General features: G+C 44.7%; 2 protein-coding genes across 11 annotated transcripts in view; both read right to left on the bottom strand.

Annotated features, from left to right (window-relative positions):
- The window catches only part of tns1b (tensin 1b), a 320096-nt gene that overhangs the window by 264719 nt on the left and 41600 nt on the right, over positions 1-13777 (bottom strand). The window lies entirely within an intron of this gene.
- Positions 2092-3096, bottom strand: LOC308105773 (THUMP domain-containing protein 1-like; the record flags this gene model as incomplete). Its single annotated transcript, XM_080456701.1, has 1 exon — positions 2092-3096. The coding sequence occupies one exon, from the start codon at positions 3094-3096 to the stop codon at positions 2092-2094; it is 1005 nt and encodes a 334-aa protein (XP_080312827.1).

Below are 13777 nucleotides of genomic sequence, written 5' to 3'. Positions count from 1 at the left end.
GCCCCCTGTGGTGACGACACGTTGCCAAGCACTATGCTTCTCTGTCATTTAGGTTGGAGCTGCATTCCACCCGTGGGGAGGTCTGTCCTGGCAGTCACCTGGCTGTCTTCCATCCAGCAATCACCTGGCTGGCTACTAATACCTGGCAGTGGCTGCACGCAGTGCTCCGTGATGGTTTGGGAACCTGTTCCTCTTCTGGCCTGCTTTAATTCTTCCCTCAGCCAGCCTGACTGCCTCCCACGCAGCTCCAACCTTTTGAAGACGAGGCCTGAAGTTTGACGACTAGGAGGACGTTGGTTGGTCTTGGACCTTAGTTAACCCCCGTTGGACTTGTTAAGTTGTACCTTGTTTGCCTCCTTCGGCTTGAGAAGTTTTGAAGCCTCGTCATGTTCTGACTTTATCAAATTACACTTTTTGCATACAACGTTTCCATGGTCTTTGTCTGCATCTGGGTTCTCTGTCTGCCTTGACAATATTAAAATTGGCTTAAGGGTGGACGGGTCGTTTTTTTTGTCAAACACACAGGTAACTTTAATTACGCTGCAATTATGGAAAACATGATTTCTTTTGAATGATTAACACATTCCCTGCCATTGACGTAGATCTACGTAATTTCAAAACCCAATTGTTGACTGCCATTGACGTAGATCTACGTCAATAAAAAAAAAAATGAAGGAATGGACAGATGTGTGACGGCATCCCAAAAAGATTCACTTCCGTCCACTCCTATGTTATGAGATGTAGAAAAACACATCTAGCTCAGATTTCTTATATTTTTTTGGTGAAAACAAGCCATATTCAGCGGCCGATTACAACAGAATGGATGATCGCGGTAAAAATGTTTTTGTTCCGGTGGATAGACGAGACCCCCCCCCCCTCCCCCCAGACGGCTTTTTTTTAAAGATATATTTTTGTTAATATTTTTTTTTCATCCCACGATTTTGTAACCCTTATTTTTCACCCGGTGCCAATTTTCTAAGTGATCCTGGGCACTACACTCCCCTCACCAGCCTAGGGAGGCCAGGGCCGAGCTCATGCCTCCTTCAATGCATGAGAGCCAACTGACCTTCTTGTCACCTGACAGGGGAGAGTTTCCCTGGTAGGACGTAGCGCGTGGAAGGAACACGTTATTCCAACCAGTTCCTTTCCCCTCCATCAGGCGCCCCGGCTGTCATGGGGGAGGCGTTATAGTGACCAGGATTACTACATGTTTTTTGTGAGGGTATTAACTACCCTGAGAGACACGGGGAGAACATGCAAACTCCACACAGAGTAGGCCCTTTCGCCAAACCCACCTAGGGTATGGGCGCTGATGATATCTTAGATATATTTTTGGGGCTTTTCTGCGAGAGATGGGGGGGTGACACGCAGCAAAGGTCGCAGGGAACGGGAGTCGAACCCGTGACACGCTGTAAAACTGGATTACCAGACATGTAATCCCCCCCCCCCAGACGTCTTTTGCTTACATCCGCGTCCACAACGTGGCTTCCGTGGCGCTCCGTGGATCGTCAAAATAATCGTCAAAAACGCTGGCCGTTTTGGATTCATTAATTAATTAATACCTGGCAGTGTGTTAAATGAGGAAGGTTAGGAGCATCTAGTCCAACGGGTTTAACCACATGAACTTAGCCTCCCTATTCTGGGCATGTCATAGGCGAACATTCAACAAAAAGGGTTGAATGTAACGCTGTGCTGCGAGCTTGTAAATCAGCTAGTTTCGCTAATTGACATATAATTACATAGGGTTTAAAGGAGTAGTTCACCCAAAAAATGACTTATTTTCTATCAATTGCACACCCCATGAAGCCTTGAATCCATGGATTTATTTTTGTTTTTGTGGCATTCCTAAGCCAATAATTTGATTCCTGTCTCCTGCCGGCTAATGTATCCGGTAGGAGACACAAAGTAGATTATTTGTGTCTCCTACCGGATACACACCCGGTCATCAAATTATTGGCTTAGGAATGCCACAAAAACAAAAATAAATCCATGAATTCAAGGCTTCATGGGGTGTGCAATTGATAGAAAATAAGATTTTTTTGGGGGTGAACTCCTCCTTTAAGTGGTTAAAATCAAATTCATGATATGACATTACGCTACTATGTTTGACCCGACATTTTCCATCCTTTGCCTCTTGGTCTTTGGCACATTGACTTCTTCACTTGCCATCTTCTCTAGTTGCTCTGGCACCACTGCTTCGTTATTCTCTTCCTGGTCGGTCGCATCCACGTCCTTTGTCCCTGTGGCGAACGCTGTTTGCGAAAGCTTGGATACTTCCTCTTTCGACACTTCTTGGACATTGTACTTCCTATACAATGCATAGTCATGCACCACACTGACACAGCACACTGTCTTGATGACCTCCACAATGATGGTGAGCTCTGGGTTGGTCAGGTCAACCTTATTCTTTGGGTTGAGCTTCCCCACCAGATCTGCTATTGATGTGATGATCTCCTCTCTGTTGTTGTGGCTGCTGTGTCGGACCTTGGGGGCAATCCGATAGGTGGCGTGGCTGGGGGTTTTGAACCAGGGCTCGAGGAAAGTAACAAGGTATTCCTCCATGTTTTCCTGGGAGGCCTGGCATGTTCCGCTCACTGGAAGCATCCTGAGGATAACGCGGGACTTTTTCTTCTTGGTGGTGTGTAGGTCAGACAGGATATGATGCACCAACTTGTCAGGTTCCAGATTTTGAGTCCTGATGAAGATTACATCGTTTGTACCACTGTCCAACGCCTGGAAACGCCTCTGTTGTTTCTCTTTGGATGCCTTCAGCTGAGCCACTTCCTTTTTCAATGCTGCCTCAACATCATCTTCATCACACTCTTCTTCACGGTTACTCCCCTCGTTAAACTTCTCGGGTCCGTAGAGCTGGTCAGCATATTCATTGAGCAGATTGAACGTCTCGGCGGTACATTTCCCCTCGTTCATGTTGCAAGTGATGAGGATCCCCTGCATGCCCACCTCGAGCTTACCGAGATGGCCGCCATAGCGTTTCCGTTTCCTATTATAACCTTGCACATCGGATTTTTTTTCAGCGTTTCTTAGTTTAGACAGACCACCCGCGCGGTTCAACGAATACTTTTTCACACCAGACATTTTGTCAATCAAACGGGACGCTAAAGTGACAAATATTAACACAGACACAAAAAAAACCCTGGGACTGCCTGGCTGCAGTAGGTGGTTATACTTATTCTGAGGACGGCGGGCGGACCTCTGACGTCACGCTCATGTCACCATGACTTAGCCATAACCATATAAGGAGTTCCCAATGCAGCTACGCCCAAATATGGAGTGTGTCGCCCAACGTCAATGTGTCGTCACGGCATCAGGCGCAAACAAAAATCAGAAAGCTCCATATATGGGCACAAAGGGGTCACAGACAGACGGGTACAACGGATACTCTGACAAAGCCCCCGACACTGTGACTCAAGACATATTGGTCGGATCGGCGGTGAGACGTGGGTGTGAGGGCCCCGCAGCGGCTCAAACCTCCAGTTTTTAAAAAGCATTCAAAATAGCTAAAATAGCTGACCTAAAAGCTCACAACACGTCATCATCATCATCCAAAATTGCGTTCTACAAGCTCACAACGCATCGTATCACTATGCGTCGTGAGCTTGTAGATCGGCTGTCTTGGCTATAGTATATAGGGCTTAAGTGATTACGCTTGGAGCTTGTACTGTCGGTCACGTGGGCCTGAGAGACGCTTGTATCCTTTATCATAAATAAAGGATACAAGCGTCTCTCAGGCCCATATTATATATATATAATATATTCTACTGAATCAGATAGCGTGGGGTCCCGTCTTGTTTTGTTGGTCTGTCAGGGTTCCAGCGCAGAGGGGGCCCCGGGCCCCACAATGAGCTTCCTGTTAGCTTTAGAATCATAATTACTAACAGACCCCCCCCCACACCTCCCCAAACGCCGGGCCAAGAAGACTCTGGCCAATCCCCGCAGATCTTTCACTTCCTGTGTGGCCAGCGCTCAGAATGGAACCACTCCCCTCATGAGCGATGTCACCTGCAGCGTTTTACTACTTCTGTCAGGCTTTAGCCCATTGATACCTGGAACGCATCTGTGTCACTTTAGATGTCTTTGGCTATTCAAAAATAGCAGATATACAAGCTCATAGCGCGGCACCGAGTGCCGCGCTATGAGCTTGTAGATCTGCTATTTTTGAAAAATCTTGAAAACATTTTTTTTTAATTTTTTTCCAAAAACTGTTTTGATTTTGATTTTTTTTAAAGAATCGCCTCAGGTCTTAATGGGTTAAAGTAGACCCTCATGGCGGTTATTCACTACGATGGCCGTATGACATGACCTAGTCTCGCGTAGCCAGACGATCTGAGATCTCTGCCTAGAAGAACCATAAGGGTTCTAGAAAGAACCCTTAAGCATTTAAACCCTGTATACTTCATCGAACGGTGTCCGCAGGGCTCTATAGTATAACAAAGACAAACAATATAGTTATAAGGGCCATTCACACCAAGCATAATAACTACAACGATCATTATTTTAGCATCCATACTGATGATGCGTTCTGCAAAAAGCGGCACCAAACATGTGTTGCGCAGTCCATCTGTGTGAGCCTGTGTCAGAGCCGGTCAGAGCCCACACAAGAGGTGGGGGGGAGAGAGAAACCTCCGTCTCAGTGGTCCTGAAAGACGCATGCAATAGGATGTGGGTAATATCTGACTCTGATTATTTATTATAAGGAGGCAAGATAGTTGTACCTGAGGTGATCACAGCTAGCCTGTGTAGTAGCTAGCTTTAACTATTCATAAGTGTGAGTTTCACAAACTTCATAAACTTTCAGAGTGTGAGTGAGACCGATTACATCCCATATGTCCTCCTGATGGATTTTGAATGGCCAAATGAACGTCAATGTTTCTGTTTTTATCGGTCATACAACCCTCCTGGAAGTGATCCAAACGATATCGTTTACAAGTATAGTTGTCATTATAGTTGTGGTGTCAGAACGATCTTTAAAAAGACATTTATTGTTATAAAAGGTATATTTATTGTTATTGACAGGTATAGCTATCGTGCTCAATTTGAACGGCGCTATGGTTGGTTATGGTGATAGTTTTTCTGCTTGGTGTGAACGGCCCTTAACCACTTAAACCGTACCCTATATGGTTGAGCAGAATCTCTCAGGGCTCTGTCTGTACTAGTGTCCTTTCTGTTTTCTGCTATTGTGGGGAAGGCTTTCGCTGAAAATAGCCGATCAACAATAAGGATGCTGGGGTTTAAGTGGTTCAGAGCTGAGAAAACCTTCATTAACAAACCTATGCCTATACTGCTTTGAAAACCTATCCTGATACCGCCCCAGTATGACAGATCGCCCTAAAGTCTTTGCATTGGTTCTGCAAATGCAGTCATTTGTTTTACATCTCCAAATTGTTTCCACCCTAGTTTCATTGAATTTAGATGTATCGGTATGGGCAGAGCGCTCCGATCAGCTACGCGAGACTAGACACAGCCTAAATGTTCTGTCAAAAGTCTCTCAGTGATATAGTAGATTGTTTTCTGTGTAAAGAAAAAAAAAGCCATAGCCTGTCCTTGTTGCACACACAAACAAACACAGCACCAGAGCCACCTGGCTGAATCGTGAACCAACAGTGGCTTCCAGCAGGTCCTCATTAACGGCTCATTCGCTTCAGTAATGCACCTCAACCTGACGCCGCTCATAAAGCAATTTGAAGCCTATTAATTAATCAAGGCTGTTAATGATCAGAGTGTGGACTGTTTCCCAACCAGGGCCCACCAGGGGCCCAAATGAATGGAACCAAATGGACCCGTAACGAAAAAGGTTGAGAATCACTGGTTTAGAAGAGAATGATTGATGCAGGGGTCCCAGAACTCTATGATGACGCTCCCCCGGCAGTAGGTGTGAATGTTAGACTAAACAACTTAAGCACTGAGAGGACAGGGAAGGACTATCATTAAAGTCAAAGAGGGAATATTAATATCGGAAAACCCTACAGAGGTTGAAATAAACTCTTGATGAGTGACATGGAAACCACGTACGGTCTAAAGTAGATTTATGGCACACACTCCACAACATGGCCTTGGTGGAAAAAGTACTCAAATGTTTTACTTAAGTAAAAGTATCAATACTGCACTGTAGAAGTACTCTGTTACAAGTAAAAGTCCGGAATTCTAAATTTACTTGAGTAAAAGTACAGAAGTATTGGCATCAAAATGTACTTAAAGTAACAAAAGTAAAAGTACAAAAATGTTTGAAAATAGCTGATCTACAAGCTCACAACGCGTCTGCTATTTTCAAATAACCTAGGTATAAAAAAGGGTTAAAGTGGTTAATGTGTGTTTCATTATATCATAATTTATATCTGAAAAGTAACTAGTAACTAAAGTTTTCAAATAATTGTAGTGGAGTAAAAGTACAATATTTGCCTCTGAGATGTAGTGGAGTAGAAGTAAAAGTATTGGAAATTGGAAATACCCAAGTAAAGTACAAATACCTAAAAATTTTACTTAACTACAGTACTTAAGTAAATGCACTTAGTTACTTTCCACCACTGGCCTATAGTCGTGGTTTCAAACGTTTTCTGGGTCAGGGCCGCATTTGAAAAAACGCGAAAGCGTTCGCGGCGCACCCATCTGACCACTTAACACGCAGAGTTTATTTTCACGATCAATCATTTCGGTGTGTTGTCATCGCTGTTGTATCCGACCAGTGAGGAGCCCCCACCGGGAGGACGCAGAGCCTCCGTCCTACTCCTCCTCCTGCTCAACAACGTCCCTGCTGACAGGTGCCGCCTCAGCCCGTAGGAGGACGTGTCGTGACAAACATCACCCTCCCCCGAACACGGGCCAATTCTGTTCATATAGCCCGGGGGTCTTCAACGTTTTTCCAGGCCAAGGACCCCCTAGCTGAGAGACAGATGAAGCAGGGACCCCCCCACTACATATTGTATAAAATTGAGTTGCAGATTGAAACTTTTTTCCCCACTATACCTCTGCCAAAAATAGCCGATCTACAAGCTTACAACGCCTCGCAGTGCGAGGCGTTGTGAGCTTGTAGATCTGCTATTTTTGGCTAAAGCTCTTCTCAGAAAAGGGATGCTAGGGTTCAAGTGGTTGATGTAAAAAAAAAAACTAGGGGTCCCGGACCCCCCGTTGAAGACCCCTGATATAGACGGTGCCAGATGCACCGCGGTGGATTCGAATCCCCCAGACTCCTTGTGGTGGGCAGGTACTTCACCCACTGTGCCACCCGACTCGAGCGCCCGTTGTGAGCTTGTAGATCTGCGATTTTTGGTGTGCAACACTGCCGCGCAACCCCTTATAAATCAAGCTTATAAAGAGCGTCACTTCATGAACACGTTCAACACACAACTGACTGTTTTGCTATGGTACTGTATAGCCTGTTGACTCAGACAGTTGCAGAGACTCAAACCACTTTTGAAGGGACTCGAGTGAAAACCCGTGATCGAAACCACGTGCACAAGAAAATAATACGGTCAGAAAATGTGTGGCACGAGAAATATAAAGTCAAACCGCTAAGTAAGTTAATATTCAGGGCGGGGGTATGGAGGACAGATGTCTGTTTTTTTCTTTTTCTTGAGTAAAATGTCTCAAAAATGACATGTGACAGATATTATATGAAACATACTATAAGTGTTGGTCTTGTGTGGGGGAAAAAGAGCATTGGGAAAAGAGGGAGTTATGTTCAACTGAAAAAGCGGTACCGTTTGTAGTTGTACCAGTACTTACACTACTAAATATTACCGTATTGCACCACAAAACAGAGTTAGGATAACCATCACATACAACTCAGCATTTACACAATGGACCAGGGATAGTGGTTAAAATAAAATTGCAGTCTGACTTGACTATATAATTTATATGAAGTCATTGATAATGATTAAAACTTGTGTTTTCCAGCTGGTTGTGCGCGACAGTAGATATATTTAGATCTACTGTACATGATGATACTGACATTTACGCACACTTCTTTTAAGCGATGGCATTGAAAAGATAGCCTGGTAAACCCTCCCTCCAGAAATCTCATTTGTATTTTATTTCAGGAGTGAGTCTGGCCTGCAGACCTATATGGGCAATTTGGCTGTGGGCTGGAGCTGGGCGGGAGTAATGTAGCTTTGATGTCCAAGTGGCCCTTTGATGTCCAATTAAGCCACTTTAGGCTGCAGTGATTATCACCAGGAGTAATTGGTTTGTCTTTGATGTTAATGAGCAGCTTGTATGAAAGGTGTATTGATTAATGACGTGTGAACCACTCGGGTTCCACCTGATTGGCCTACCCCCGCTGTCAATCACAAAACAATGAGCGAGAACGCTGATTGGCTCGGTTATTTGGTAATGCACTAGAAACGCCCATACAAGCCTTCATGCCAGACTCACTCCTGGAATCAAATGGAAATGAGATTTCCGGAGGGAGGGTTTACCAGGCTATTGAAAAGAGGGGTGCAGCGGTTAATTGAACAAATCGATTTAATTGATCATTTAAAAAAAAGATACTTTAATAAAAGTATCTATTTTTCTTTCTTACTTAAAAACTACTGCTACTACTGCTACTGAGACCCTAGTGTGAACTTTGCATTCCAACTTAAGCAAGACGTTCAGAACAGCTGGTTCAACTCTACCTAGGTGCGAACTGTAGCACAGCATGGTGCTATATTTCACCAGGTGGGGTGGCCTAGAAATTCCTAGCAACGCTCCTGGATGTGACCCAATGACAGCTCAAAGCTGCGTGTTATCGCTAAGATAGCCTGCAGCTTTGGCGAGGAGCGGGTAGGGGATCCCGCAACGGTAGGATGTGACTGTGTGAACTGGAGGAAAAAGGAAAGGAAGATAATTTAGTCCGACCGATCGGTCTGGCCAATATATGTTCTATATACTCTTTTGACGACATCGGTATCGGTATCTGTAGCCAATTGCCTATAAGCTGTAATCCTTGGCGCTACTCTCCCTCTGCCAGCCTGGGGAGAGCCCCGAACTGAGCTCATGCTTCCTTCAATGCATGAGGAGTGAGCAGGCCGCTTCTTATCACCTGACAGGGGGGGGGGGGGGTTTCCCGGTAGGATGTAGTGCGTGGAAGGAACACGTTATTCCAACCAGTTCCTTTTCCCTCCATCAGGTGCCCCGGCCGACCAGGGGAGGCAGTATAGAGACCAGGATTACTGCATGTTTTTTGTGAGGGTACCTACCCTAAGGGACACGGGTAGAATCTTTTTTTTTTTACTTTTTTGAATAGAGTTTAAATGTAAATATGTATATATATATGTTTGTTAAATCGGCTATCTGTGGTCTAGGACTCTCCAAAATCGGGATCGGCATTGTACTCAACATTCGGGCATGGGTCAGGCTCTTTTAGGAGAGAATCAATGTGGAAACCATAAGAACCAAGGGAACAGTTGTATAGCCAGGTCTGCATTACTCAGTCGGTAGAGCGTTGAATTTCTGAATCCTGAGGATCCCCCCCCCCCCCACCCCCCGCTCTGCCAGAGCAGGAAGTCCATGGGAGGTTTAAGTCCAATGTGCCCAGTGAAGCGTACAGAAAACAGGGGTCTCTTGGAGAGTAAAAGGGGGGTTACACAATGCTTCACAACTCCCATAAATCAACTGAGCAAAGGGTTAAACTTCCCTTTATGTTGTGAGAGAGGAGAGCCCAGTGTTCCTTTCAAAACACCATTTGGACATTTTTTTTCATCACGTCACCGACCAACAGGGGAACACCCGCAGAGCGTTAGTCCCGAGTCAAAGCACATGTGCCGCAGCAGCGCTGCATGGACAAAGTATACTCCTGGTCAAATATTACTCAACTGCAAGTGAAAGTTGCTCTGTCAGTTGCTTGAGTTAAAGTTGTTTGAAAAAAAGAAATACTCAAAGTATTCAAAAGAGCATATTTTAAGTATTTCATTTTGTTAATATAAATGCATTGCCGCATTGAAATTCTGACATTTTCCACAAAATAATGCACACACATCACATGTGAGCTTGTAGATCAGCGGAGTGTTTAATTCATAATGTAAGTTTGGGTCCCGGGGGTCCCTTCCTAGAAGTGGAGTCAAAAGTACAATATTTGCCTTTGAAATATAATGGAATGAAAGTCATATTAGCTTCCAAAAAAATATTTAAAAAAATACTCAGAGACTACTACTAAGAAAAATCTCCTTTGTGTGTTACTGTCCAACACTGTGCCCAGTCATACAGAACCTGGGACGGGGAGGCAGTGAGAGTCGTACCGGAAAGTAGTTGCATGGCAAATCCATTATAGTTGCAAAACATCAGGGCAACATAAACCCAGATGTTACAATTACAGAAATGTTGCTGCATTTCAAAGGGGCCCCACATGTGGAACGTTTTTCCAACTCAAATCAGGGGTAATCTCAGGAACTGGGGCAAGGGGGAGTTTCAAACTAGCAACAGACAAAGGAGAGAGTGAGAATGGTGTGAGGAGAGAGACAGTAGGGTAAGAAAGGAGATGAATGGGTGACAAAATATTGATGATACCTAAACGGAGCAGAGGAGCTAGCACCTACAGTCCTACTACTTTTACCTAACAGTAGGGCTGTGCAGTTAGAACCAATAACCCTGTCCTCAGCTTAATTGAATAATTTTTTTATATGTTATTGTTTTTAATACAATACTTGACATACTTATACAGTATATCAATGAATGGACATGAACATTTTTGAATAGATTTTTTATAATCAACTCCTCCTACATTGATTACTCTGATTAAGGATAATTCCTTTTAACAGGTTGTTCATGAAAGTCCTTGCGGTCTTGTTTCCAATGAGAACCTGTGAGCAATTAGGGGTTAAGAGTCTTGCTCAGGGACAAATTTCATTTCATCGACACATGTGCTGACCTGGCCTGGAATCGAACCTGGGGCAACCAGGGCCTCTGGCTCCCTAGGCGGGCTCACTAACCACTCAGCTATGGCCCACCCCGATTAACAACTTAATGCTTAAGCAATATGTATTACTTCATTGTACATCAATCAAGTATCAACAAGCGCACAAAGCTTCGCATCGCGATGCGCTGTGAGCTTAGAAAAAATGTATCTTTAATTAATTGTAATCTTGGTAAAAGTTTTGAATAATCGTTATAATGATTTGAAGTCCTATCGCCCAGCCCTGCCTAACAGTCTTTTTTGTTGGATTGCAATTAAAAGTAATGTGTAGTGAGGCGACACATTATTGCATGCTATATACAGTAGCTGTATTCTTCTACACTACAGAGGCATTTTTCACAGGTGGCAGAATAGTTTGACTCTGCAGAATTTCCATTCCAGTTTGAAATGGAAAAGAATGAAACAAAAATGATGCATCAATATAAGCCCAAACGGGTGAAACACGTTTTCCTATGGCCTGGCATGTGCTCCACTCTTGAGCTGCATGTCATATTTTTCTGGCGGTTTTAAGACGTGCGAAACATTTAACTATTCTCAACTTTTCAGCACAAGGCATGGAGTTGCACCGCTCCTTCCAATTTATATGCTGGTAGATGTGATAGGAACGGTGGGACGATGGCAAATGCAGATGACATTTTCATATAATATTCAAACCTCAATGTCTGTCTGCTTTAATAAATGTCCCTCCGTGATTCATTATTTAATTACCCTGTTATGCACGAAGGTCCGCTCCACTGGCACACCCACCACTCTGTTTTGCCTGATGCACTGTTGTTTATATGTCTGTATGTATCTATGCAAATGTCTGTCTCCTAAAAAGTAGACCAAGCCAGGCTCATGTGATGTCCATGATGTCATGAAAAGGAAGAAATGGTTGGTTATTTCCATTTGGCCAAAAGCTGAGTAGATCATCACCAAACTACACATGCACACACGACATGCACACAAGCAGCCAGCCTGTATAGTGCGACTTATTCGCCACTGACTGACCACCGCCTTGGGATTTCGTGCTTCGTTGCTAAGCAGAGACATCTACACTCCAAGGGCCTGATTTTTTCTGAGAAGCCATGGCAGCAAACATCAGACCCAGAGCCTTTAGTTTAACCTGGACTGATTGAGTGTAGTTTAATGGATATTATCGATCATTCCATTAAAGCCTGTTTGAACTCAGGAGGTTAAACTGAGGGTCAATCAAACTATCTGCATTGACGCAACGTATGTGGTGGCTGTGTCCTCTAGACACAACAGCCCGGTGCCCTGTCCGATCACATGCGCTCTGCCTCCACTACTGGTTCTAATGGGCTATAGTAGATTGTTACGAATCCTGCTAATATATCCCATATTTGCCACAATACAAACACAGTACTCCCTCACTGTCAGACTAATGCCTGGCCAAGGAAGGGAACTTTCTTTCAACAGTGAGATTTTAAGAGGACGTTGGAGTAGTCACTTCCACAGCCTTTTCCTGAGAAACCTGATGAAACCGTCCCTAAAACCCTTTTTGGGAATTTCATTAATTATTCAGAATGTTTGGGGGCGAAGGGGGGAGGAGGGGGGTGCGGCGGGGTGCTGCGCTCTTACGAAGGTCCTCTTTCACAGCCTGTTGTGTCATCCCCAGCTTACTTTGCCCTCCCACTTTGCCCTGAAGCGCCTTGCGTTCATTTCCTTCGTCCTTTGAGTGCTTACTGTCATTTCCTATCTTTCCCACAGCAAGTTTTTTCGGTTCATAGGCTGGAAAATGTCTCCGCGAATCCCGGATCATCTTTTGCTTTGACAGAGGAGACAGTCCTCTCCCCCTTTAGGAGCCTTGGCTAAGAAATAGATCTTGTCTGGTTCATGGAGAACGGTCTGTTTCCTGCATCTATGTGCTTTCTTTCACTCTCTCCCCGTCTCTTTCTTAGCTCCCTTCCCTCTCTCTCTCCCCGACTCTCTCACCCTCACTGCTCCGTCTCTCCCTCTTAACGGCTTCTGCAGCTGTGTGCACATCACTGGTGTCACTGGAACTAGTTTTCCCCCCACTGCTTAGTGCTTACCCCCAAACACTCTGTTTCCAAACACTCCAGTCCAGCCTGTACCACCAGCAGCACTGAATCTGAATACTATCAATGAGGAAAGAGGATTATTACCAATCTATACCAGGGGTCTTCAGAGATACTGCAGGGGGTCCGCCAAATCTTTGTGTGATATGATTTTTCTTTTTGTACATTAACCACTTGAACCCTAGCCTCCCTTTTCTGAGGAGAGCTTTAGCCAAAAATAGCAGATCTACAAGCTCGGACTTGTGAGCTTGTAGATCGGCAATTTTTGGCAAAGAGGTATAGGTGTAGAGGGAAATAAGAGCAGACCAAGTTAAAAAAAAAGTTGAATCTGAAACACAATTTTATACAACAAAGAGGGGGTCCCTGCTTCATCTCTCTCTCTGCTAGGGGGTCCTTGGCCTGAAAAACTTTGAGGACCCCTGATCTATACCAAAGTCCCAGTAAACCAATTCACCCTTTGGCATCCTTCAAACAAAATGCCTTTCTTTTGGGCCTCTTCTTGGATTCTTATCGCAACCTCTCAGTCAGTGGTGGAAGTTGCTAGGGGCAGACAGTGCCAGTCGACAGCAGACATCAGACATCACTCCCACACACACACACACACACACACACACACACTGACACTTTCAGGTTTCCAGCAGCACAAGCTGTCCTGTCCCTCTGCAATGCAATGCAACCAGGCGAGGCATTCAGAGTAAACAAAGGTCTGCCCAGATCTGCCATCACCCCCTCGAGTTCCGATTGAACTCCGCCCCCTTAAGTGAGCTGGCATTGTTAATACAGTGCTCCGATGCAGTCAATCAGTGACCCGGAGCTTAGCTGGGGGGCTTTG

Source organism: Gymnoscopelus braueri (assembly GCF_963280865.1).
Source record: "Gymnoscopelus braueri genome assembly, chromosome: 18".
Taxonomy (NCBI): domain Eukaryota; kingdom Metazoa; phylum Chordata; class Actinopteri; order Myctophiformes; family Myctophidae; genus Gymnoscopelus; species Gymnoscopelus braueri.
The sequence above is the reverse complement of the archived record's forward strand: the minus strand, read 5'-3'. Positions and strand labels throughout refer to the sequence as shown.